This window comes from Ochotona princeps, chromosome 11 (assembly GCF_030435755.1).
Source record: "Ochotona princeps isolate mOchPri1 chromosome 11, mOchPri1.hap1, whole genome shotgun sequence".
NCBI classification, from domain to species: Eukaryota; Metazoa; Chordata; class Mammalia; order Lagomorpha; family Ochotonidae; genus Ochotona; species Ochotona princeps.
Genome location: NC_080842.1, coordinates 58,277,592 through 58,305,270, shown reverse-complemented (window position 1 = coordinate 58,305,270; position 27,679 = coordinate 58,277,592). Strand labels below are relative to the sequence as shown.

Below are 27,679 nucleotides of genomic sequence, written 5' to 3'. Positions count from 1 at the left end.
CACTTGGCACAGGAAAGTGCTTGGTAAGCACCAGAGAGGGGCAGGGCGGTTGCCAAGCTTAGTAAACCAGGCAGCCCTGAGCTCACTCCTTCTTGCTCCTGTAGTAATATCAGCCTCTGCATCACCTCCTGGTTCATGTTCACTTTCTATCACCTCCTCACACCCCCAAATCCACATCCAAGCCTCCCTCCTCCGTGACACCTTCCTGACAACTTTGGTCTTCACTGATTCCCCTTTCCAGAATGTCTGGGTCATGCCACTTCTCATACACTTGGCTAAATGCTATCCTTTCCTCTTCATTGCCTGACTTCCCAAATGGGCTTCGGAGCTCTCTGAAGACAGGGTCTTGGTCTTGGATTCTCTCCTTCCCCTCTGCCTCTACATGATGGTGCCTAGTCTGCGTGGGGCCTTCAGCACAACTTCGCCAAACACTTGCCTGAGCAGGTGCCCAGCTCATCTCCAGTCTACGCACCTGATTCCTCCCAGGAACTCCCGGGAAAATTCCATCCAGATACAGGACCCCAAGGTTGTACGAAGCATCCGGGTTCCCCATTTCTTCTGCTCTGAGCCAGTACTTAGCTGCCTTGGCATAGTTTTTCTTGAATTTGTGGTAATACCACCCCAGGCCATTGACTGCTTGGTGCAACCCCTGTATTTCAGAACAAGAATAAAACTGGTTTTTTTTTGTTTTGTTTTCTTAAAAAAAAATGAAAGACAAAGAAATCTAAAGAGATTTGGAAGTAACTGTTGTGGAAGCCTTCCACCTAAGTCAGAGCGCAATCTTCCTTTTTTCTTTTTTTGGGGCAGATGGCATTAAAGAAATGCTAAGTGCTAGCAAACAGGAGGCCGCCTCAGAGTCCTCCCGTGTGGATCCCTTCCACCCCCTGCCCCGGCTGCTGCTGGGATTTCTGTCTGCCAGTGCAGCAGTGCTGCTGGCCCCCAAATCCTTGCTCTGTGCCTGTGGGTTCTTACGCAACACCACACCCTTGTCTACCAAGGGCAGCATTAACAGTGACCTTGAAATTCATGAGTGCTCTGCTGCGGCACCAGGCCAGAACTCTACTTTGGCTGTTGTTTTCTTGGCGATCCACCTGCCCTTCTGTTGTTTCTGCTGCCCTAAATGCTGACAAACCCTCCAAGGGATGTAACCACGACATCTTAGTCACAAGGCACAGGCACTTCATGTCTGCACAGCATCCCTAGTTCTAACAGGGACTACAGAATGGCTGAAGAAGAAAGGGAGGGCAGAGAAGTGGTGCTTCCAGAACTGAGTCTAAATGTGGAGCTGACAGCAGGAGGAGTCCGCTCATGTCCACTTAGCCTCAGCCTCTGTGTTCTCACTGATTGCATTCTAGCAGCTTCTGTTGTCTGCTTTGCCCACATGTTCCCACTGGGTTCCAGACAGCAGCCTCCAGCCGGGTGGCCGACAGCTCAAGGAGCCCTGCAAGGATGGGAGTGTCCCTGAGGCAGCCTCCTGCCCAGCCTGTTTTTACCTGGGCACAGAACACTCTCAACCCTCACTTCTGGCTACAAGCACAAGACCACGAGTACACAGCAGGGAGGGAAAGATTGAGGTGCCAACAGTGCCCGGACAGCAAATGTGTGAAGACCAAGGCTAAGCATGGAACCCCATCTCTCTGTCCTCCCCTGTCACCAGGGAATGGTGGATGATCCCAAAGGTCAAGTGCCAAGATTCCTGCCCACAGTCTCTCAAGCCTGCGCAGGCCCTGTGTCGTCCTGTCATACTCCATGTTCCAGGAAGGCGTGAGAACAGGAAACGGGCAATGCAATGGAAGCTCCTTCAGGGCCGGGACCTTGTGCCTCATTCCCAGCAGCTTGGGCACCCAACAAGCACTTGATGGGTGAGCCTAGGTCACTCTTGCAATGCTGAGACCAAACAAAACAGAACCCAAATCCTACACTTCCTGAGGCCCCTGAGGTATTTGACCTTCAACTTGCAGAACTGTCAGAGCCATGGGAAGGTCAATCTTGATTCAGGGGATGGGAGGCAGGCTTGTGTCTCCCAGGAAGTGCTGAAGAATTCCAGGAAGTGCTAGACTAGGTTGCACTGCAAGGGTCGAGCACCTGCTCCAGCGCAAGTCTGCAGTGAAGTGGCATCTGCAGTCCTCACCCAGGAAGGCCACAGCTCATTCAGATGTCCCTGTCGCACTCCAAGCAGTTTCAGCACTGCTCCTCCAGGAGTTGCCCAGGAAGCCGGTTCAGAGGCCCCACAAGAAAACCTCTCCTACTGCTGCATGCTGGTGTTTTGAACACCAGCCAGCTCAGGCCACAGATCTGCCCCTATTTGACTTTGGGCTGCTTCCAAAATCAAATGAAACACAACTCTCACCACAGTGTCTGACAGAGGATAGGGACTTAATGAATTCTTGCTGAGTGGCCAACTCGTAATACGGTTTAAGGGCATGATGACTGCAGACTGTAGGGGGCTACACTACCCTAATACAGACATAGGCTCTGCTACAAATCCACTCAAAATAAAACACATCAGACATCAGTTCTCACCAGGATGGTTGAAGAGACCTGAATTTCGTGCCTGCCAGCAAAACCTATCTCTACCCCACTGCAGAGGCTCTGGGCCCAACAAATTCTGTGAGCATCGTTAAGCTGCATTTCTACTTCTTCGCTATCCTTTGTGCAGGGCCAGGAACTGGCATGCACATTGGCAGAGTCCCTCTTCTGGGTCATGTAGAACTCTCAGTGCCATGAGAAGGTTAGTGCACCACTCAATGCACGTGCGCGCGCACATACACACACACACGGCAAAGAAGCCTGCTGAGTCTCTTCCTGCATGCTCCATCACCCTCTGCTGGGCAGGGATGCCCTAGGGTAACCTACTGGGTAAGACACCCTAGGGAACAGATGCACACTGGGAGCCAAGATGGTCATAAAGCACCCTGTCAAGGTGGAGAATCACAAATCTATACAGTCTTCAGGCATGCTTGTGTATGCACCAAGCACGTGTGTGTTTGCCCAACAAGAGGGGTGATGTGCATATGGGAGTGTGCCCATTCCCAAGTCACAAGCTTTCCTCCATTCTGTAGCACTTTGTAGAAAATAGCTGCGTGGAAGCACTACCAAAGAATAAAGCAGCACAGAGGCAAAAAAAAAATTATTCCTAAACCTGGTAACACACTTGGTCAACAGCTCCATTAACAGCATCAGCAAAGAAAAGGAAAAGGAACTGGACGTGGCAGGGTTAACTTTGCAAGGAATTAGGCTTTGGGTTTTCCTAACATGACAACATTCATTCCAAGTCAATTCCAGGGAGCCCTGCTGCTTATTATCAGGGCAGCTGTGATTATAATTTCAGCCTTCAAACAAAATCAGCCCCATTCTAGGAAACAGCAAGTGAATTCAGCTTTTGAATTTAGCTGTGTCCATTGTGGCAGGTTTCTGACCAATCACCGTGAAGCTGGGGACACCAGCCCTTCCCTCCCTGTCCCCTTCCACGCCCCCAGCCTTGGCTGTGTGGCCAGCATCCATGGGGGCAGACTCCCACTGTGACATGGGGGTTGGACCCTTCCTTTGGCCATACATGGCAGTTACCTTGGAGGCCGCTTTCTTCATCAGTTCCAAGGCAAGCTGTCGGTTCTTTTTCACTCCTTGCCCCTACGCATTGATAAACAGCAATGATTACGGAGGAGATAAAAACCCAGAGCGCACTCAAACACATCACGCAGACTCTTCGGAGATCAATACAAAATACTTAACCATCCAACCCTGCTTAATTGAAAACCTCATCTTAGACATTTCTCCATGCAGCACTCTCACTTATCATTACCATCACCGCCAGCAGGGTTTTGCTTGGATCCACGGAGCAGGGCACAGCCCTGACCCCCCAGCCTAGCAACCCTAGCAGAGCCCCTGTGTCCTGGTGGGGACTGCATTCCTGTCAATCTGCAGGGTCTGCAGGGAGAAGCCGTGAATCAGGGCAAATGAGTTCCGTCATCCTGGATGTTCTCCTCGGGGGATTCTCTCATTTGCCAGCCAGATAAAGCTCTTTATCTGTGTAGGACGAACAAGAGTTATTAGACTGTGGCTTGCAGTATCCTTGGTGCTGGCGGAAGTCCCCAGGGCAGAGCACCGCAGCCTCAGGATGGGTGGGACAGGCGATGGGATGCCTCTGGGTCACCTGAAAACAACCTGCAAAGTCATGAGAGATGGGCAGTCCTCCAGACATGGAGGACAGTCCTCCAGACACAGAGGACAGTCACAGACTCCGGGGTTCCTGCCACAGGACAGGAGCTTGTGAGCCACCCAGAGGTGTCTGGGTGCATCCCTGGGGGAGGAGTTACCAACACAATCTGACCATGAGGATGCCAGGCCTGGGGAGTCTGAACCCGTGCTGCTGCGTCTACATGCATTTAGAATCGCCGATACCCTCCCCTGCCCACAGGTCACGTGGGAAGCTCCTGGACCCAGAGGCAGTGGCTCACAGTGGTGCAGGCATGGGTGTGCTTACCTTAGCCCAGGGTCTGACGTGTGTGAGACACACAAAGTGATACAAAGTCCACTCAAAGGTGAGCACATGAGCAACCATCTGCGTCTGAACAGGGGTTGTCCCACCCATTTTGAGGGACCAGAGCATTGCCCAAAGGGAGGAGAGTGGGAGAAGGGAGAGTGCACCAGGCTCGGCTCAGCCCACAGCAAATGACAGTTCCCCAAGTGTTAGCTTCTTGTAGGAGGTTGGGGCGTTGCTCCATGGGTGAAGCCACCTGGGAATTTAAGGCACCTCCATGAATTCCACATGAATCATATCCATATTTTCATGGCATCCCCATTTAGGGCCTGGATGAAGGAAGTGCATCTTGGGACAGGTAGAGAGACAGCAGCATCTCAGTAGGAAGCTTGCAGAGATTTTCAGCTCACGTAGACCTATCCAGCTGCCTAGTTACACCCCACCCTCAGGATCGCACATGGCCCTGCTCTGCCAAGAGAGCAGCTATCAATGGTCGTCACGCTTAGCCCTGAAGACAGCACCAGCCAATGTTCGTGCTCTAAGTTACTAAGCACTGCCCACTCCGTTCTCACATTCACAGTGTGAATGAGAAGCAGAGGCAGGACTGGAACCCAGGCAGCTGGATTCCTGAGTCCAAGCTGATAGCCAGTGCAGACTACTTTCCCCCTGGGCGTCTCTAATGCTACATGGAGCAAGTGCAACAGCTCAGAACCTCTTTGCAGGATTCTGCAAACTCACAGGGGATGCCTGACTCCACATTTTTCAGGACCCAAAAATAAAACTGAATTTAACCAGAGGCGCTGAGTTTCGACTTGCCTTAAGCTACCTACTTCATGCAATCGATGAGCTGAGGCCAACGGGAGGATGAAACACTCTTTAGAAGTGCACCCTGACTTCATTTCATGAGAAGGAGAGGGAAGAGGAAAGGGCAAGGGAGGAACTTGCAGCAACCGGATGGGGAACAAGAAGAATCAGTCTGGACTTCTGGAAAAGTGTCAGAAAGACCAGAATCACAGATATTAAACTGAGCCCCACATTAACCTCTGGCTTCTTTCTGGCAGGCTTATTCAAAGCCTTGCAACTCAGACAGTCGGATCCTTAGGGCAGGGATGTCTCCCTGACGCTCGCTATTTAACCAGAAGTGGGATAACTTCTTGCACAAAGAACAGACATAACACAAGGATGTGGGCAGTGCAGGAAGCTGTTGGGAGACAGAAATGTCAGGTCCTGGGAGGTGAAGTGTTCAATAACTACCCTCTAAAGCCATTGGCAGAGGACAGCTGCTACTGTTGATGGTGAAACCTTGTCCTTCTGTGGACATGAGATGGATGCACTTAGCCACCTTGGACAAAGCCCAGCCACCAGCCTGGTGCCATCTTGGCCTACATCATCTAGGTGCCCCCTAATGTAACCAAATGTGCTTCCCTCTCTTTACTCTTGGAAAGTCTGTTTTCTGCATGAGGTTCTTTGACAGGAAATACACTTGAAGTAAATTCCTTGCCAGACATACAATTCTACCGTGAGATGACCAAGGGGTTTCTTTCATCACACCTAGAGACAGCTCAGCTAAAATGCAGGAAAACAAACAACAACAACAAAAAAAACCATACTAACACTTGGAAAGTCCGATGGCAGCCAGCTCCGTCTCCTGCATCGTTTATTTACGCATTTGCCTCTCCCTCTAGCTTATGAGCTCCTGATGGGTGCCACCTGCCTGATCTGTGCCTCCTGCTTCTCCATACTTTGAACAAAGACCAGTCTCAGATGAGCAGCCTGTACCATCTCGGTCCTCCCGCAATCCCTGCAGCATGTGAGTCAGGAACATGACCCACACATTTATATGTCCCTCCATGTAGCAGAGGGGGGCATCCGTCAGTTCTGAATGATGCCTATTGCATAAACACATGAATGCCTTGACAGATGGCAGCGATTCAAATCATTTCAATGTTGATTTGAAGCTGGAAAGTGAAGAGCTGGGCTCTCAATTTGGAAAACATCGCAAGCAGGAGGTTTTTGGGGTTGATAGGGTTTAGGGGGTTAGGAATGTAGCAGAAGTCCTGGTTGGTAACCAGGGAGCAGCCACAGCTGTGGCTCTGGAGGGGGCCTTGTTGTGGAAGTACACGCCCCAGTTCCAAGGCACAGCCTCTAGGAAACAGCTGCATTTGTTGGGCACCAAGAACTGGCTGACCTGAAACAAAGCATTTTACTTCCCTGAGCTTGATGAGTGTGTATTCTGCATTGGAGGCGCAGCCAGACTGCCTGGGTCCCCATCTCAGGTCTGAGAAGCATCAACTGGGAAACCCCGAGCAACTTACAAAACCTTTCTGTGCCTCTGACGCCAAGTCTACAGAGAGATCCCAACACACACTAAGTTCCTATCCTGTAAGCTCGTTGTGAGCATTAAACACATTTCTCCATGCAAAGCAGGAAACAGGCATTCAATCCATCAATGTGAATGATGACTGGTTTGTGTAATACATGCAGCATGCCACAGTTCTCAAAGTCCATTGGTGTTTCATGGCCATTAGGCCTTACAACTCCAAGGACACACAGGACAGTGCCAGGAGTGGTGGCCTCACTCCCTCCTCTGTCTCCTGGGATGTTTCTACTCCTCCTTCCCTCCATTCTGTTGGCTTCAAACCAAGATCTTTGTTTGCATCAACAGGACTGTTGGGATCCAGCCCAAAAGTGCACTTTGTTAAAGCCATAATTCAATGAGTTCTCTGCCTGGTGGCAAATTCGTAGCACCTGTGGGGGCTGGTAGCTGGATACTAACCCATAAAACACAGTGTCTCCGTCAGAAGCCACAGTCTTTGCAAAAGTAGAGAACTCAGACGCCAGACACAGGACAGCTGATCATAAACAAGACCCGGGAACTGTATCTGATTCTGCCTGTTGAGCCAATATCCCTGCCCACGGAAAGCACCAGGAGTCTGCCCTGAGTTTCTGCAATTAGAGTCCTTGTTTGCTTGCACACCCACAGGAAACCGCTCAGGAAGTCTCTTATCAGAATTGCACAATTTCAGCAGGCATCAAGTGATGCGTACCTTGAATAGCACAATGGCATAGTCATATATCAGCGCCGGGTCCTCAGTCTCCAGGGCTCCCTTGGCGTACCACTCGATAGCGGCTTCTGGATTCTTGGCCACACCTTGCTGTCCCCAGAAGAGCATCTGGGCCAGTCGTTGCTTCAAGACAGTAGCAAAGAGTAGTGACTTCCCTGTGCAAAGCTTAATGCAAGACTTTGAAGGTGACAGGGCAAACCTTGTTTAAAATGTTTTGGATGAAGACTCAAGAATGGGCTAGTCATTTTTATCTTCCAGCTAGGTGCTGAGTCCTGAGCTTATAAATATAAACTATTGGGGCTGGTGTTGGGGTATAGCACACTAAGCTGCACTTGCAACTCCAGCATTTCATATCAGAGCTCCAGGTGGAATCCTGGCTGCTCCACTTCCCTGACCGCTGCGTGCCAACATGCCAGGGAAAGCAGCAGGAGATGGCTCAAGCACTTGGGCTCCTGCCACCTACACAAGAGACTCAGATGGAGTTCTGGGCTTCTGACTTCAGCCAGGTCCAGCCAAGATCGGTGCGGCCACTGAGGGAAAGATCCCTTTCCCTCTGTCTCTTCCTCGCTATTACTTTGACTTGCAAATAAATAAATAAAACAACCCACAAGCCTTGAACACAAGCCGGAAATGGTGTGTGTCATGCACGGTGTGCACGCAGTGCCCCCAGGGCCGGAAATGGATGCTATTGGCTGGACTCCGGTCCACAGCTCCCAAGTGTCTCCTTTTGCCAAGTGCCCTACGCCTGGGGAGCGGAGGCCTGGCTTTCTGGCCTTGTGAGTACAGAAAATGCCTCTTCACACTCGCATCACTGTAGGCATCCCTCTACAGTGCTCATCCCTATTATGTCCTTGGTCTACCTGGCTGGCTTTACCATCAGACTTGACCCTGCCCCCGACCCTCATCCTGCAGAGCCCAGCACACATCCATGGAAGCTGCTGTACAGACACTGAGTGCATGAGGGCAGCAGGAGCTGTCATCACTTGGGAGGCTCATGCAAGCTCTGGGGCCTCGACACACAGGCTCTGGAACTGCTCTTCCAGAATGAGGCACCAGAATTCCTTTTGACTGGGAAAGATATTGGCAGAGAACAGGTGCCTAAGAATGGGGAATGGCGTCAACCATTTTTGGCATCCTTGCCCTGTGTGGGACCTCTTTGTCTTTCTTTCTTCCTACTTCTCCTCTCCTCCCAAAAACTTGTACCTCCTTGAATGCTTGGAAGGTTTTTTTTTTTTTTTAATACATTTTATTGGAAGGTCTTTACAGAGGAAAACCTGTTACACAAAAACCCCTCAACTACTGACTTGGTTGGTGCCTTTGATTCCTGTCCTGGTTCCTGCCCTTCCTGGATTTTGGTCTTCTGCCTGCGTAGTGGCCCCAGGGGCCACTTGCTGGGAGCACTAAGCCCACGTTAAATGCAGCCTCTGGGAGAAAGACTTTCCTCCCAAAGCAGTCAGCCTTCGGTTCCCATCAAGGTCTGTGCTTCATAATGAAATCATCTGGAGCCACCAGAGGGGACGTTTGCCCAGTCTTCTGCCTCCCTGTGCTAAGAGGCAAGGCTGATCCCCTTGCCCCAACACATCAGGTCCTGTTGTTCTCCCAGCTGACTTCACGGCCTTCTCAGTACCCGTCTAATTTCTCCTACACTCCAAGGTGTTCCCTGTTTTCCTCTCTGACGCACACAGCACAATGTCTGGCAGGAGGCTTCAGGGCTGCTCACAAATACTGTGGCACCTTGTCCATCTGGGTGAGTGATGGGATTACACCTGCTGCACTTGAAGTCGACAGGGGCTGTGGGAATTGCTTGGTTCAGTGAGACAGCAGAGACTCTGTCAATCCCCGTCACACACGTAACAAGACAAGAAATGGTTTGTTTGGGAGGAGCTGGTTTGGTCTACTGCAGCAGATGGAATTCCCAGGACAGGGGCTGAGTCCTCACCTGCGCGGCTGCGTTGCCACGGGTGGCTTCATGCTTCAGCCACATAAAGACGTCGCCATCCTCCTTGGTCTGCACCTTGAGTATTTCATCATCTTTCAGTCGAATGGTTTCAACATATGCCTGCAAAGAAGGGAAAGAGAGAGTGGGGGGAGAAAAGGTGGCAGGACAGGAAGGGATCAGTCGGATGCCACAGGCATGCAAAAGACACGACATTAGTACGAACCCAGCAACTGCTCGAGCAGACACTAACTGATTGAAATACATGGCAGACCTACAATGTCGCAAGATCAAATTTTTCTTAAATGCCTGCATTGTGTCACATATATCTAAATAAGCACCCCGTTCTTATCACATCATTTGCCTTATGAATAGTCATTTTTCCTACTTCCTAGTGCCTAAGCTTGCTTAGAATTCCACCCAAGCCATTGGTTCCAATTACATACACACACACACACACACACACACACACACACACACACACACACACAGATGCACACGCTGTCCCAAAGTTAAATCAATACGTTCTAACTATTACAGCCTGATTTTTCACCCCCACGTATCGACCATTCACCCGCAAGGCCAACCCATTTTATTTCACAGGTTCAACTTACACTATCTCTTGATTATTTTGAAAGTTGTTTTGTTTGTTCTCTTGTTTTAACATCTATCCTGAAAAGAAGTGGGCCTGTTAACTCTGCAGATGGGAGAGAGAATGTTCTGGAAGCACTCACTCGTGGAAGAACCCAAAGGGAATACTGACAAGAGGTTTGGTGCACACTGTCCTCCTGGGTGGCTGACTCCTTGGAAGAAAATGACACATTTGAAGGCAGACTTTCGGGTTGTTGGTTACAAATCTGGCGCTGCTGCTTCACAGTCTCCCCTTCCGTGGGGTGAAGTCTCCCAGCACTGACAGCGGATCCCGGAAGGACCTTGGAGAGGCTGCTGCCAAACGGGATCTGGGCTGGCTTGGGAAAGACGTCTCGGTGACAAGGAATCAGACTTGATTTCTCTTCAGACTACCTTGGTTACTTAGCTAGCAAAAGGGCTTAAAAGTCACAAGCTCCGGGTTCCAGCGCCACCCCCTGGGACATGGTTCAGCTGCCTTCCATACTATGCCCTGCAGAGGCGGGGGTCCCTCCAATGGAATGTAGGGAGCTGAGACTTAGGTCCCTGCCTGCTGACTGCCTCACCGGCACAGGCCTTCAAGCCGAGTGTGGAAATCAACTCCAGCCGGTGCTGAACAAGAGCTTTCATTTCATCTCGTAACACAATTGCTGAGACATGGGGATCACTGCCCCGATTTACACACCAAGACACAGGCTGCGATGAGGAAAACGGGAATGCGAAGGGGCTTCCCAGTGTCGCCCTCTAGCAAGGAGTCCTGGAATGCAGCCTGCACACAACACGCCTCCTGCCATCCAGTGCACTCCTTGTCCTGGGGTGGGTGCCTGGCGAGCATGCGCTGCAGCTCAAGTCCCAGGACACGGGCAGTCTTCCTGGATCAGCCCAGAATTGGGCTCCGAATGGAATTCTCAGCAGGAGGGTCTCCATTCAGCAGGAAAGTTTGGGCTTCTTGATTCTGCTCATCTTTCTCTTTTCTCAGAGGCTTTGAGTGAAGACATGTCAAGATGACAGGTGTCCCTCAGCAGGGATGCACACTCCAGGCTTCTGTGCCTCCCTGAGAGTGACGCTACATCTCTGTAAGCATCCTGTGTGCCAGGCCCTGGTCCAGCCACTCTACCAGATGGTCACCATCAGGATCCCACGCCACACATAGAGAAGCTGCAGCCCAGGAGCCTGGCACAATGCCTGCAGCATCAATATCATTCAACCCAATGGTGGCGCAAACAAAACAGACCTGGTTTCCAATTTAGACTCCACTAAGCATTACTCTGTGACACTGAACATGTTCTTTGGCTTCTCTGGGTCTGTAGAAATAGAAACAGTCCTTTTGCTGCCCTCTTGGGTTGCATGGGAATTCAGTGAGGTGATTTATGAAAGAGCTGAGCCATAGGCCTGGCACACGGCATGCTCTCAGTCAATGATTTTGTTTTAGAGTGCTAGTTTATTCTATAGTATAAAAAGCTAATAGAAGTTATGGATACTAGCCTTTCTTGGGAGTGGTGCCGTGGTTCAACAAACTAATCCTCCACCTTCAACTGCCAGTATCCGGTATGGGCACTAGTTCTAGTCTTGATTGCTCCACTTTCCTTCCAGCTCCCTGCTTCTGGCCTGGGAAAGCAACAGAGGGTGGTCCAAGCCTTTGGGACTCTGTACCCACATAGAAGACCTGGAAGAGGCTCCTGGTTCTTGGCTTTGGATTGGCTTAGCTCTGACCATTGTGGCCATTTAGGGAGGGAATCAGCTGATGGAAGATATCTCCCCCTCTATGTCTCTCCTTCTCCTTATAAATCTGACTTTCAAATAAAAATAAATAAATCTAAACACACACACACAAACCCACTAACCCTCTTGTTGATATTGTAACTTTGTATGGCCCAAAGTGTTATGGTGTAGGGATGAAGATCTCCTAAGGGTTGTCTGCTTTAGAAAATAGGAGTGATGGTTCTGGGGAGACAGCATGGGGGAGAGAAACATTTCAGAGTTCACACTGTGTGTCTGACTCCATGCAGGGCACTGCTTATAGCACACAGCTTAATACACTCGTGCTGTAACAGAGTGTGAGCTGCACACCGTCACGGTGCCCATTCTACAAGTGAGAAACTGAGGCAGACAGGGGAGCGGGAGTCCTCCAAGCTTTCTCACTCAGTGGACGGCAGGTCTAGACATGACACACATGCCCAGCGAGGCTCCAGAAAGAGGAAAGGGTGTCTGAGAAGCAGTTAAATAGAAAGAATCGAGGCAAACCTGCGTGCGCAAGCAAGGCCCAGGTGACCAGGCAAGGCCAGGAGGGGTGACTAGCGTCTTGTAGACACTGGGGGAGTTGGCAGGCCAAGCTAGGGCCATTTGAAGTAGAGATAGCAGAAAACTGTGTCAAGGACTGTCTCGTATGCCCACTCCCAGATGGAGCTAGTTCACCTGGGCAGCACTGTCAATGCTGGTTGCACAGTACTGGGGAAGGCATCCGCCAAGGCATAGCCCCAGTGACCTCGAGGGGACTGATTCTAAGGCCCCTAGGAACGCTTGAATCATGGACACCCAAGTCTTCATATCAAACAGCACAGCATGTGCATCTCATCTAGCCACTCCTCCCATAGATTTCAGGATCTCTCAAGGCTACCTAGGAGACCTACTACAATAGCAATGTGAAGTCAACAGTTGTGATTCCATATTATTTGGGGAATAACAATAAGAAAAAGTCTGTACATGTTCTGTACAGAGGTCATCTCTGCAAATATTTTTGAGCCACAGCTGGTGGGATCCCTGCCTATATAAAAAATCCTCTGTGCCTCAACTCCAGCTACCTGCCTCTTCTCCTAAAGACATCAGTCCTGTTGGACTGCAGCTCCAAGGGATGAGAGAGGCCAGAGCTTGGCAGTGGCAGGAGGGATGGAATGAGACGGAAGGAGGAAGGACACCAGCTGGTGGGGCCCTGCACGCTGCTGATGAGAGGATGGGGGGGGGACCAAAGATGCCCTCTCAGTTTCCAGCAAGGAAAATGGTGCCAACAGGTGCAGGAAAGGGTGAGATGATCAACTGTGCTTCCGCATGGTGGATGGTATGACAGAGAGGAGAGTGGAAAGGCGAGCCTGGCCCGGGTTAAAGAGCTGATGTGAGCAGCATGGGAGCGCAGGAGAAAATTGGGCCTGTGCGTGATGTCCCATCTCTCTAACCGGAAGTAGAGAGAGGACTTGGAAGGCAGCAATGGGACCGTGAGGACCAGCTCAGGAGGCACTCATTTGCAATTCAACCCCCGGAAGAAACAGACATTCCCTACCCCCTTCTTTCTGATGATCCCAGAGCGAAAGGACCGTCCGCCTTCATGGTAACACATGGCGAGACACGAGCTTGCTAATGAAGAGGATGTAATGATGCCGATGGCGTGCTTCATAAAAGAGAATGAGCGACAAGAACTACACAAGGAGCCATTGACAGATCCTTGCTCCGTTAATTAGGGACTGGCTCTCAGTCTCCTCATTTGCTACATGACGCTGGCGAATTAATAGATGTCGCAACAAAAGGACATTTAAATCAATGTATGACACCTGCTTCGAGTCTCAAGAAGCCATTAATTACCCTTGCATAGGAAAATGAGCAGTGGCACTCCTCTCCTAACTGCGTAATTCCTATCTGTGGTTCTTCATCACCCGACTTTCCAGCTGCAAGATGTGTCTTCGCTATTCATCTCCACTGGTCCTGACCAATTAAACCTTTTCTTTCATAATCACAACACTTCATATGGCAACTCTTCAAAAGCAAAGGAGCCTGAGAACAGCATATGGCTCCTCGCTGCTAATTTATGCTGAATTAGAATTCTTATAAGTATCATATAGACATAGAGGACATGATTAACCCATCAGGGTTAGAGCAGAAACAGAACTGTATTCTGACTTTGTGCCTTGATTTTTGCAGAAATTGTCTATAAAAATACGTATGCATTTTAAATTTTAACAACTGATCAACTAGTTGCTATCAAACTGTGGTCAAATGCTGCACATAGCTGGTGACACTGAGGGAATACTAATGCAGATGATGGCGCGATGATGGTTATTCAGAAAGGAGTATCATTTAGAGGCAGCCAAATTCTCACAGACAGCCGTGTGATGCTTTACACCCTGACTCATGTTTAACACTCACGGGCTGCATTTATCTTGAATCATTTATTTCCTAACGGCAGAGACCACTGTTGAGTTCCTTTCCAGAAACCATCTATTCCCACACATCAGAGCATACGTTTTCCTGCACTGTGGATTTAGGAGCACATGCCAGGAGCTGAGCTGGGGACAGGCTGCACAGCTTACTGCTCAACAACCCTGCCCTGGTCAGGTCTCTCCCTCAGGCCTGCTCACCAGACACAAGAAAATCAAAAGTTTTATGGCACAGAGCAGCTCCAAAGTCAGCCATGCAGATACCCACTGCTTATGGCTGTCTAGAAACTGCAGTCACTCCATTGGTTCTTATAGCCAGGGCTAGGGGATTGTACAGGCATATTCTATCATTTGCTAGCTGACTCTTTCGTGATTAAGCAAAAAAAAAAAAAAAACAAACAAACTACCAACTTCAGGTAGACACCATGTGCGCTTTTCAACTTGACCACTTCCAGGGCTGTGACTGGGGAGGCAGCTGCAACACTGCCCACTCACAGTGGATACAAACTGGTGGCGTCAGTGCGCTGCCAGCTTTAGGCAGGATCTTTTATTCCCATCCAAAAAGAAGTCTGGAAAAAGCCACATGTGCCTTTAATGTAGCAGGACATGATTTTTTTTTTAAAGCAGGCATGAGCCACTGGTTTCTTTGCCTGGCAAGTCACTAACATTTGGGAATCAGCAAAAACTATGGGCTGGGGTCAATGCCCCTCACCCTGTCCCTAATCGTGATTGAATGGAATCCTCAAGCATTGCATGCTGTGGTCGCCTGGGAGCCCTGGGCTAGCAAAGCTCATGTGACAGGAACATTTCTGCAGAGCCCAGCATTCCCAAGCAGGGAATGTAGCTTGCTTCTTCTGTCGTGGCCTGTGCTTTCTGGGTTACATACTGATAGGAGCCTTCCACACCTAGGCCTCCATTCAACTTGCCTCTACTCACACAAGGACAAGATTTGGGGGCAGAGGGTTGGTAAGCGGTTAGGATAGCATGTGTGATGTCCCAACCCCATACTAGAGTGCCTGAGTTTGGTTGCCACTCCCCTCCTGATGGCAGCTTCCTGCTGAGGCACGCTTTGGGAGAGAGTCAGGATGGTTCAAGGACTTGGTCCTTGCCATCCAAGTGGGAGACCCATACTGAGATCCTGGCTCCTAGCTTCAGCCTGGCCCAGCCTTAGCTGTGGCATAAATTTGGAAAGTAAATCAGAGTTCTCCTTTTGTCTCTCAAATATTTATTTTAAACATTTATTTATTTGATTTGCAGAGTTATATATATAGAGAGAGACAGAGATTAGAGAGAGATCTTCCATCTGCTTGTTCCCTCTCCAATGTCCACAATAGCTGAGACTGGATCAAGTTGAAGCCAGGAGCCAGGAGCTTCATCTGAGACTCCTGTGCAGGTAGCAGGAGCCCTATTACTTAGATCAACTTTTGCTGCTTTCCCAAGCACATGAGTAGGGAACTGGATCAAAAGTGGAATAGCTGGGACTTGATTTGGCACCTATATAGAATGCCAGCACTGTAAAGTAGTGGTTTAGCCCGCTGCACCACAATCCTGGCCTGACGAATAATTTTTTAAAAGAGGTACCTGTTCCTGGTAGATGTTTCCTGCAAAATACAGAATGTCTAAGATCCAGCGTACCCTTCTCATACCAGTGCTCCCCCTCGAGGAAACTCCATGCCTGAACACATAGATGTATACACGAGACACAGGACAAGAAAGGCATTCTTTCCATTCAGTTCCATTCATGCTCTGAAGGCAAACAAATATACCAGCCACAAGAGCAGGCAGACACTCCACGCATACCTGCTCTCAAAGCCACCGTCCCAGGGCCACCACCATTCCCAACAGGTTCTCCTGCACGTACCTGATCCCCTTGTAGCGTGTGCTGGTCCAGAGGTGTCTTGGTGGCGATGTTGCTATAATAGGCGTAGGACAGCTCCCAGTCCAAGGGGTACCCATCTACACCCTGGTAGTGTTTGTACCCAAGGTTCATTGACGAAAGTCTTTCACTGCCTTGGCCTCCAACCAAACTATACAGCATGCCCTGTTGAGAAGACACCGGCAACGTGTTCAGAAGGTTCCAAAAGATAAAAGCCACAAAATCCTAAAACTACAAAGTCATCCATCCCAGTTCCTGTGTAATCCTTGCTGTTCCAGAAATATGCTAGCTTGCTTTTAAGCCAGAAATAAGAAGGCCAAGCCAGCTTGTCACTGACTCACAAATTCCCCGCCAGTTATCCTTCCTAATGGCTGCAAACTTCAAATATCCGGACTTCTGCCTTCTCTGGGTGAAATTTCTGATGTGTCTCCCAGCACCCTTTGCTGTGGCACCCAGTGTTCTGAGGATTCCCCCTTGTGCTTCTGCTGCATCGTTGATGGACTTGTGATCTGAAGAGTGGGTCCCAAAACTTGGGACTCTCACAGTGTCGCTGGCCAGTCCTTGGAGATTGGCTGGTCCAGATACTTCATTTCATACTTGGGCAAACTGAGGCCTGGGAAGGAGAAGTCATTTGTTCACGATCAGTTAGTCCTGACAGAGACAGAACTATAATTTTCTTTGCTGCTCCATAGTGGTGGGGAATGCTTTGGGGAGTTAGCCTATCATGCCAGCCACCAGGGCCACCTAAAAACCAGTGACATCACAAACCCTGGAGAGGGACACAGAGTCACTGGGCGGGTCTTGACAATGCTGAGTTTCCCCACAGGAGAAGCAACGCTCAAAGTGATCAGCAACACTGAGCAACCGGGCTAGGCGTGTCATCACGATTGGGCATCAGGTGCCCAGGTTCAACCGAACTTCCGAGTGTGTGTGGGCAGGTGTGTTTGGAAGACGTCAATGTCTGAAATGCAGTGAGAACACCACGCAGCCCTCCCCAAGGTGGACAGGCTGAAGCAGAACACAGTGGCAGAGAAAACAGCAACGTGGCCCTTGATGTCCCCTGCCAACCTGTTTGAGCCAAAACATTGGCCTTTTCCTGCCTGTGGACTGGGACTCACACCATAGGCCTCCCCTGGTTCTCAGGTCTTTGAACTTGGACTAGAGTGAAACCACTGGCTTTCTCCAGTGCACACACGCACAGCATGGTATAGCTGGCAGAGCTTCCCAAACCATTTTCATGGAAAAATGAAAGATAACAGCACCTCCATCAACTTTGGAAACTCCTCCTATAGAATCTTCAGATAGAGGTAGCTACTGCATCTAGATAGGTGGGCAGAGAGTTAGTATTTCTATATGTGTATACAGATAGATTTACATAGACAGGCAGGTATGTCCAGATAGACACTGTATATAAATATTCTATCAACACATACAGGTATTACACTTAGTTGATAAATATTTTAGATAGCTATTGTACTTACAGAGATACTATATTTACATGGATATTAATATAGACAGATATTAGATCTATATAAATAGACAAGATATTTTAGATAGGCAAGATAGATCGATAAATGTTTCCACTGGCTCTGCAGTTGTGCAGAACTCTGCCTAACACACTCAGGAAAATGGGATTCTAAAGGTTAGGCACATTGCCTCATAAAGGTGGATTCCAACTGAAACATCACTTCATAGCCTGGCTTTTAGCTGACAGCAGGAGGCTGGGTGTGACCACCCTCCACTTAGAGTACCAAACGCCTCCTCTAAACTAAGTCACAGGCGGTCCCACAGGCATGACTCCGGCCAGAGGTGCGTGCCCTGGAAGCGTGGGGACCCAGGTAGGTTCCACCCACTCTGTTCCTTAGGGGAGACCCCAGGCAGACGCCCCAGACTATGTCCAGAAGCAAATCAACTGCCCTTCTGCATTCCCTGGAAAATGTATAAGCTAGCCTATACTTAACCCAACTCTGGATCATTTTTCTTGAGGGTAGATTTTTCAAGGGCTCCAAGGAGCTGCAGCACATTCAGGCATGGCAGGTGCAGCGAGTGCTCCTCTGGGAGCAGACCACAAGTGACCGATGGCCCAGGGCTCCATTGAAAACCTACCTGCAGCGGGTCCCGAGGCATGTTTAAGCCGGTTTCATAAAAGACCGTGAGGTAGTAGGAGGCTTTATGATATCCACAGCAGCTGGAATCCATCAGAAGGGGGACGACAGACCTAACATGCTGAAGACCATCGGCGCTGGACAGTCTCTTCACAGCCTTTTCAAATATCCTCCCACCGACTTCTAACACACATCCATCCCGGCTCCTTGGCACTGCAAGCAACACAATTCACAACGCCCTCCATGAATCACCGGCATTGACGTGGCATGTGGGAGGCGTGGGAGAAGCAAAGTAAATCAGCTGAGTTATTGATAACGGTAGGGTCCCTGGTAGATGGAAACATGCCACCTTCCAGGCAGGTCAATGAAAACCTTTTGGGGATGCCACCGTATCATTCTCTAAATAGCTTTTTCTTGGGCACTAAATGACAGTCTGGGCTGCTGGGAAAAGGGATGCGCCTTTTAGAGCTGAGTGTCTGTCTCCAGAGAGTAACTGACTAGGTGTAATTCACTACCGAGTCAGAAGCACGGGGAGGCCGCAGAGATGCCGCTGGCATCTCATGTACTCTAAGGGAGAAAGTTTCAGTCTCATAAAATAGTTCACAGGTGTTGCCCTAAAAAGTTGGACCAGAAACAAAACCAAAACGAAAAACACCCCTTTCCTCGACATGCTTTCTGATTACCCTTAGCCTATAGTGCTTCCCTAAATAGTTACAAAAGAAACAAGCTGACTTCAACCGAGGACCGACCACAGTGTCTCCTGCAAATGGGGCCATTTGATCTGCACCTTCTTCTGACGCGGGTATGTTTATTAATACTCCCAGTTTTCAGACAAGGAAACTGGGGCCAGCAGAAGGCTAAACTGTGTCCAATTACAAAGCCAAGCTACAGACTGAGTGAAGCTTGCAAGTCAGCATTGCAGGTCACCTATCTGACCCCAGAGACTGGGGCATCCATCGGTGTACAAGGAACTCACAAGACTGCTTTAAACTAAGGTGTGCTTCTTGTGACACAAATGCCCATGATCTTAGGAACCCAGCAGCAGTTAGGCCCAGGCCCTGGGGTGTAACTGCCAGCCTTCTGAAGCTCATCGTCCACATTCAACTCTGGCTTATCAGTCAGCGGAGAGGCCCAGCTCTGCTTCTGGCTCATGTCCTGCTAACGAGCGTCTGTGCAGGCATCAGGTTATACATCTCTCTCTCTTTCCTCACCTCTTTGCCTTTCAAAGAAGTGAAAATAAAATTATTTTAAAAAGTGAAGGTTAAAAACTGTTAACAGTTTGGTGTGTCAGCTTTCCAGACTTTTCCTTTGCCCACAGAAATATACTAGCCGCACGGGGTCAGTGTTGCGGTATAGCAACTGAAGCTGCTGCCTGCAACACCGAGTCCCATACAGGTGCCCGTGTTTATCCTAGCTGCTCCACTTCCTACCCAGTTCCCTTCTAATATGCCGGGGAAAACAGCAGAAGATGACCCAAATATGTGGGCCCCTGCCACCCACGTGGAAGACCCGAATGGATTTTCTGGGTCACTCTCTCTCTAACTCTGCCATTCAAATAAAGAGATTTAAAAAAAGATAAATAATAGAAATATTAACTTCGTATATTCGCTGCATTTTCTTTCCCCAAATGGCATAACATGCTACTGCAATTCAGACCATCAATTTTCTTTTGGAAATTCCTTTTATCTTACGAGTACCCTTGGGGGCACAGAGGCTCTGCCTTCCCAGTGCTTCAAGGCCCCTCTGTCGCTTCCAGTCTTCCATGCTAGCATTCGAAGCTCAAAATGAGGCTCCATTGCACCACTGGAAATTTTCTAAACTCTTTAGACTGAGAGACAGGGGCACTCTCAGTAACCCTCCACCAGGGTTCTGTTAGCACCAGGTATTCACATTTTAAGTCTAGCAGGCCAGTAGGCATGGTGAGACTGATCAGCGAAGTAAGAGATTTCTCAGTGTAGTTGGAGAATTCTTTGGTGGATTGAAACGCAGCATTAAAGAGAGAGAGAGGAAGGACAGAGCCCACTCCCCTATGTCCCCACACCAGCTCCGCTATGTCCCCACACCAGCTCCCCTATGTCCCCACACCAGCTCCGCTATGTCCCCACACCAGCTCCCCTATGTCCCCACACCAGCTCCGCTATGTCCCCACACCAGCTCCCCGTGTCCCCACACCAGCTCCGCTATGTCCCCACACCAGCTCCCCTATGTCCCCACACCAGCTCCCCTATGTCCCCACACCAGCTCTGCTATGTCTCCACACCGGCCCCCCGTGTCCCCAGACCAGCTCCCCGTGTCCCCACACCACCTCCAGTCCCTATTTCTAAAACTTGCTTATTTGAGAGGCACATGGGTGCCTAAAGAAAAACACAGAGATAGAGAAGGAGAGCTCCTATCCTCATCACTTCCCAACTGATCAAGGCTGGGCCAGTCTGAAGCTGGGAACCAGAAACACAACACAGATATCCTTCATGAGTAACAGAAATTCACGTCGCTGCCTTCCAGGGTCTGCATTAGCAGAAAGCTGGAGTCAGGAACGGGGTCTGGGACACAGGCACCCGGATGCGGAATACAGGCCTCTCAACAGCCGAACGCCTGTTCCCAGCTCCCTTTTTGTAGACTTGAGCTGTCTTGATTGATTTTGCTCTAACCATCACAGGGCAATGAGCAGCCTGAACACTTCCCCTGCTCAGCTGCTGGGATCTGGCTGAACACTAACCCACTTTCACACGAGGAGCCTGGGGATCTCATTTTGGATTTTCTCTTCACAGAACTGAAAGTGGCCTCCACTCTGTTCAACTATTAGCCACAGCAAGAACCTTGTCCTCTGGATTCCATTCAGACCAAACTGCACAATAAATCTACTGCTACTTATGCATAGGTTCTTTTAAAGATGTGCTCATCTTGTATGACCCTCTTCACACGTTCTCAGCTAAGCAACCTTAGCCTTTGTTAAGGATGCAGCCCAGCCTTCCCTGCTCTGCCAAATACCTGACCAAGATGATGAGCTCTGCTGAGAACCCACATCCCCCAGCTTCGCCTGGCTCAGAGGAGGAAAAAGGCTCCCAGCCGAATGAAGCTCCGGGGGAGACACCTGCCCTGACGACCCCTGGCATGGGACCCAGAAATCATTAGCGGGCAGTGCCCAGGGAGCAGGGCCTGCTGGTGGAGCTGCCATCTGTATCACCAACGCTTCACAGGCTGAAAGGCAGACAAGTGGAGAGGATGCCACTATAGGTGCTATATGTATTTGTAAATGTTTATTTGTAAATGCTCACTTCTTGATGCGAAAGCAGAGCAACATGGAGAAGAAGAGATGGAGACAGAGATAGACATAGAAACACACTTGCCCTCTGCTAGTTCACTCGCCAAGTGCCCACAACAGCCAGGGCGGGGCCTACATGAAGCCAGAGTAATCATCCGGGGCTCTCATACAGCTGTCAGGGACACTTGGGCCATCATCTGACGATGCCCCAGGCACACTGACAGGGGGCTGCATGAGAACACAGGCAGGACTCGAACCAGGCATTCTGGTACATGATCCAGATTTCCCAAGCTGTGGCTTAACTTGCTGTGCCACAATGCCTATGTCTATTTTGTATATCACATAGCTCCAAATATTACCCATTCCTTCATTCTCTGTAAAACAATCTATACAATTTTCTGTACTGGTGGATATAATTAAAAAATAGTAAAGTTTTAAGGTAAAATTGCACATTTGTTCAAATTTGAATTCCAACTGTTGCCTAAAAAGTGATGAAATTGTGGCGATTTAAAATCAGTTTAATGAAACTGTTAATTTCACCCATCTGGTTTAGCATATGCATTTTTTTTCTAGTAGATCTGTAACTAAAAGCATGGCTTGTTTATGGAGATTAATGATGCGACGAAGAAACAAACAAATAAAACAAGAGGGAGCCATTTTTCCCATTTCCTTCCTTCTGAATCGGAAGTCATGGAACAAAAGCTGTGACTTCCCTGTGAGTCCTCCCTCTTCTCCACGCAGTGCCACGTCATTTATTTTGCTCTTTTCTCTTTGTTACAATAATCCTACAAGTCTGGTCGTTAGAAGAGGCAGAGGGCGGAACAGGAGGAGGTTGCCCTTGCCAAGGCCCCGGAGCTGCAGCCGGCGTCTGGAGGAGAATTCCGAAGGAGACAGACAGCTTCCCTCACTCCCTCCGAGAATACGCGACATCGACAGGAAAGACATGTGCAGTGCCAAGCTCCCAGAGGGTGTAGTGCATCCAACGTTTGGAAGGGGGAAGAGAAGGCAAAGGAGAAAATCCATGTTAACTATTAAAAGGAATGATCTTGGTCAAGTTTACTGGTTTAAAAAAAATGCATTTCTCATTTGCATTCTGATCTGGTCAGCCCTACTGGGTCCCAGAGGCTTACTTCTCTCTCAAAAGTAGGCAGTGTACTTTTCCGTACTGTGCGCGTTTTCTGACATCATTCTCTACTCTCTCATTCCCGTCATCCTCTCTCTCTCCCTCTCACCCTCCCTTGCTCTCCCTCTTCTCTCTTCCTCCACCTCTGTTCTTCTCTGGGTAGAAAAATCAGATCCCCCTCTTTTTGCCTTGTCTTCTTTCAGGCTCTTGTGCATCTTCTAAAACTACAAGACACATCCCAAGAGATGATGGTTCTTCAAGGAACCCTGGTGCGAAGCTCCAGAAACCCCAGAGCATCCGCTCTTGTTGGGCAGCGTGCTTGCGTTCCCACCATTTCGCCCTCTGCATTGCCAGGTCTCCAAATAAACACTGCAGTCACTGTCCAAAATAAAATGGCAAATCGCCGATGGCCACTGCAGTCCCGCCAGCAGCGCCACTTCCCTGGCTCTCAGCTCTGCAAAGCCTGGGGCCAGAGGCAGGCAGTGGCCCTGAAAAACAAGGCAGATGGTGCCGGCCCTGGCCTCAACCCAGGCAGCCACTTGCCTGGCAGATCTCTGGACTTGTTCTAGCCACGGATTCCGCCGCCTGTGGGCTCAGAGGAGTATAGTGCAGGATGAAGGAGGGATGTGCGTGAAGAGTTCTGGCCTTGGGGGCCGGATGTCCCAAGCACTGAGCTGGCAGCTCACCTGTCTCACTCACCTGCTGGTACCCGGGCCATGTGTCCTCTCTCCCTGCCATCACAAGCTCTCAGGACTTTAGCTTTGACAAGGAAGGTGTGACAGGAGAGTTAAAGGAACAGCACAGCTCCTAAGGAGTGAAGACAGGTGCGTACGAAAGCATCATGACAGCAAAGGCCAGACACTAACAGGGCAATTTCCAGGCTGTGCCCAGAGCCATTTTTTGAGAGAATTTGAGGTTCCCCAGGAAACCACACAGAGGCTGGTTGATGCCGAGGCCCCCCCAAGGTCCTGAATGTGGTCATGCATGTTGAATGCTATCCCAGAGCCTGCATAGTGAACCTAGAGAGTACAGCAGAAGAAACAATTCCTTGGTCTCTCGGTCACACGTACAGGCACAGCGTCCGGGAACTCAAGGACCACCATAATCTTTACTTCACACTGGGGGGGGGGGGTGAGGGGCAAGTCCTGTTATGGAGCAGACTGGCAGGCGCCAGAGGGCACAGCTGCCCCTGACATCAGCTTGGCGCATCAGCAGTTAACACTTCACAAGCCGTCCTGCTCTGGTGACCCCTGGCACTTGGCAGAGTGCTGTACAAGGGCTCATCCGTGTGCATCACTGCAGCTGTCCTAAGGCCTACCTGGCACCGGGTCCACAAGCCCGGATTTGGGCTTGCAAGGGTAGAACGTCAGGTCTGCAAGGTGATTCCCGGAGATATGCCACCCACAGTTTGAACACTACTGAGCTATACACTTAATGATGGTCAGGACGGGAGTGAGTGGACACTTAGCTCAGCAATTAACAAGTCCACATCTCACATGGCCAGGTCAGGGTTCGACTCCCAGTTCTGGCTTCTGACCCCAGCTTCCTGCTACCTGTTACCCTGGGAGGCAGTGGTGATGGTTCATTCAGCTGAGTTCCTGATTCCCACATGGGAAATCCGGGTTGAGTTCTCAGCTTCTGGTCCAGCCCTGACGTTTGCTGGCATTTGGGGAGTAAATCAAAGGTCTGTGTCTCTCTCTACCCATCTCCTGCTGTCCTCTTTTATCTGTCCTGCCTCTCCAAAAAAATATTTTTTTTGTAGTGATTAAGGTGGCAAATTTATCGTATGTGTATCCTACAACGAGAAATGGAAAATTACAGTCTTTAAAGAGTAAAGGTCAATGTTCTCTTTTTGTATCAGAAAATGGCAGTGCAGCTGTGCGGGAAACAGGTGAGAGGGGTGACCGCTGCCAACCTCACTTGGCGGGGAAGGCAGGAGACACTCCCTTCGGGCTTCCTTCTTGTTGATCATGAGCCTGGGGCTCCCCACCCCCTCGTCTTGCACCCCTACAACGCTCTCACCACCTCTGAGCTGTGTGCCTGGCGCAGCTCGAGATCGCACAATCCAGCTCAAACCACACAGTGCGAGGACAGCAAGGTGGGGTGGGGAGCACGCTCCCATAGGAAATGCGCAGAAGTCAGGCTTGTATAGAATCGGTCACATAAGCAAAGCGATGCCACCAAGGAAGACGATGACTCTCCCAGAAAGAACCAGAATCACAGGCCATTGGCTCACACTACCATAGCTGTTAACAATTCCAGGGGAAAATAATTCCACAAATTAACTCCCTGGGGGAAATTATAGGAGCTCAAACCACAGCCCCATTTCTGTTCCATCCTGGCTTGGTGAGCACACTCAGTCAATGTCTGTTGAAGGAATGAATGAAGGGATGAATGAATGGTAGGTTGGAAGTGACTTAACACACTTAGCTAAATTTGTCACTGCAGCCATTCAGTTCCTACAGCAACTAACTGCAAGCAAGGGCAGGTGGCTGGCTCAGTGCTAGGATGCTGCCTGAGACGCCTGCATCCTCCATCCACCCAGGATGTCCAGGTTCAAGTGTTGGTCTGCTCCTGACTCAAGCTGCCTGCTAATGTGCACACTGGGATGTAACAGGTGATGGTTCAAGCATTTGAGTCCCTTCCACTCACTGGAGAGAACTGGATAGAGTCTCCCAGTCCTATCATCAGTCTGGTTCAACCCCAAGCTGTTGGGGACATTCAGGGAATGAATCTCAGGCAGATCTCTGCTTCTGTCTTTCAAAGCGAACATAAATAAATAAAACTTAAAAGTAAATATAGTTTCCTCTTTACAAACAAATGCCTAGTATCCAACATCTGATATTTGAGTCTTGTCTCAGGAAAAGTTATAATGCAATGAGGCTGTTCTAATAAAAACCCACGAATCCTCACAACAGAGCAGGGCAGGGCAGAGCAGAGAATGCAACATAATTCCTACTAACTGGAGCTGTCCACAGCATGCCAGGGTCACCTGCACACCAAGGGCAGGAGGCTATTAGAGGAACCAGCCATGGAGATCCAGTCCCACCAGTCTAAGTTCCTAATAGGGGACAGAGTAAAGACGTGCACGAATGTAAACTCAGCTTTCACCTTCAATTTACAAAATTAAAATTCTTGCATATGGCATAGCCTTGTGAAGGGGTGATATGTGATGCCAATCTTTCTCTCTCGGGCTGGCTGAACAATGAAATGACCTTTGCCTAGCAAAGACAAGGAGCCAGATGGAGAATGAACTTGAACGCATGCGAGCCCTACCTCTACCAGTGCTCCCAAGACAACCTAGGAAAGTAGTGCAAAGGCAGAATGGGGATTTCATTCTGGAGCTTCACCCGCCCATGCACTCTCCCTCCCATCTCCAGAGAAAGGAAGGCAGGGAGAGGTACAAGGCCAGAGGCCATGTGCCTGAGTGATCTCGGCCTCAGCGGCAGGGGCAAGGGCACAGGTGTACCCCCCGGTGAGGTACTCCTTAGCACCAGAAGTGCCTGAGTGGCAGGTATGCCAAGAACAGTGGGTCTATAAATGATAAATCCTTATTTGGGGGATAGGATCCTGAAAATTCTAAGACAGATTAGCAGAACTTGCTGGAATCCAGCAGTATTGCAGCACCTTCGTTGAAGAGGCTTCAGGAACTCATCATTGGTACTTGTTTCAAACTTTGGTTTATTTCTTTAACACACAGAAAGAAAAATCTTCACTGTCTGGTTCACTCTCCAAAGCCCTCATAGCTGGAGGGATGAGTCAAGCGGAAGCCAGGAACCTGAACTCTATCTACCCTCATCTCCCAGGTGAGTGGTAAGGTCCGAAGCACTGGAGGCACCACCTGTTGCCTCCCCGGAAGACACATGAGCTGAAGCAGAAGCAGAGGCAAGATTTGAAACCCAGCACTCTGAAACGGCAATGCGGTGTCCCAGGCAGTAGCTCGACCCTCTGCACCACAACACCCACCCACGATGAGCAATTTCACTTAAGTTCTGTTTCTAGGTTTTCACGCAGAATAAGACAATCCGCAGACCATCTCGACAAAACTGTACAGACAGCATGGAAACATTCTTATTGACAGTATTGGCTTCAAAAAAGAATGCACTGTGAAAAAAATTCATTCCATTTACAATCAGCAACACCATATTTAAGTATGATCAGAAATCTCATGGAATCAATCCTGATATGGATGAGATCTTAGGCCTTGGAACCCAACCTGTTCCCCAGGCACCTCCCTGCCCCATTTGCCTGTCCTGAGAGGGTCTGGGGTGTAGCTCCACCTGCTCCCAGATGACCTCTGCAGTCACACAGCAGTGGCCAGCTGCAGCCACTGGGCAACGTTTGGGGATGGTTTTGGAGAGGAGAAAGTGGGCATATACATACACTCTTCATGAGTAGAAGCCACAAGCGCAGCTAAGCATCCTGCAATGCCCAAGGCAATCCCAACCAGAAGCCTCCTCCAATCCAACACACCCAAGCCCAAGGCCAAGAACACCTCGTATGCCACAGCTGTCAATCCAGAAACTCCGACGCAAGCAAAGAGAAACGTTATCATCCTCACTTTGCACACTGAAACTCCAAGACATGAAGTCACATGCATAAGATCACGGAACTGTGAATGCCCAGTTCAAGCTGGCACCAGGCCTCCTGACTCCAGAGGCTGCACTGTCACCTGATATGACTTGGCCTCTGGCTCCTGTGCCCCTTGTTCGGGTTCAGGCAGTGACCGAGTCCCGCAGGGCCCTCTCTTATGCCCCTCGGCTCTGTCTGCTTCAACCTACCCGCCCAGGGCCCACAGCCTCCTCAGCCGCTCCACACCCCAGTTCATCCCAATTGCTGTCAAGAGTGATCGCCAGTTGGGCACACCTCTCTCTGCTGCCTGCATGCCCTCCCCTGAATCCCTACCACTCACAAGTTCTAAAAGCTCCCCCCCACAGAGCCACCTCTCTCCAGGGCTTCTCCCTGGCACCTCAGCACACTGTGCTCGCTGTTCCTCCCTGCCAGGTGCCCCTTCCTGCCTCACTTAGCCTGCGATCTCCAACCCAACCTTGCTGGTCCCA

General features: G+C 49.8%; 1 protein-coding gene across 1 annotated transcript in view; it reads right to left on the bottom strand.

The window, feature by feature from the left end:
• Positions 1–27,679, bottom strand: part of SEL1L3 (SEL1L family member 3) — a 100,006-nt gene that overhangs the window by 25,035 nt on the left and 47,292 nt on the right. The window contains exons 10-15 of the mRNA XM_004579168.4: positions 18,236–18,447; positions 16,115–16,294; positions 9,485–9,604; positions 7,528–7,668; positions 3,568–3,630; positions 473–649 (exon numbers count right to left, since the gene is read on the bottom strand). Of these exons, the coding sequence (XP_004579225.2) occupies positions 473–649; positions 3,568–3,630; positions 7,528–7,668; positions 9,485–9,604; positions 16,115–16,294; positions 18,236–18,447 (893 nt within the window). The remainder of the gene's footprint in view (positions 1–472; positions 650–3,567; positions 3,631–7,527; positions 7,669–9,484; positions 9,605–16,114; positions 16,295–18,235; positions 18,448–27,679) is intronic.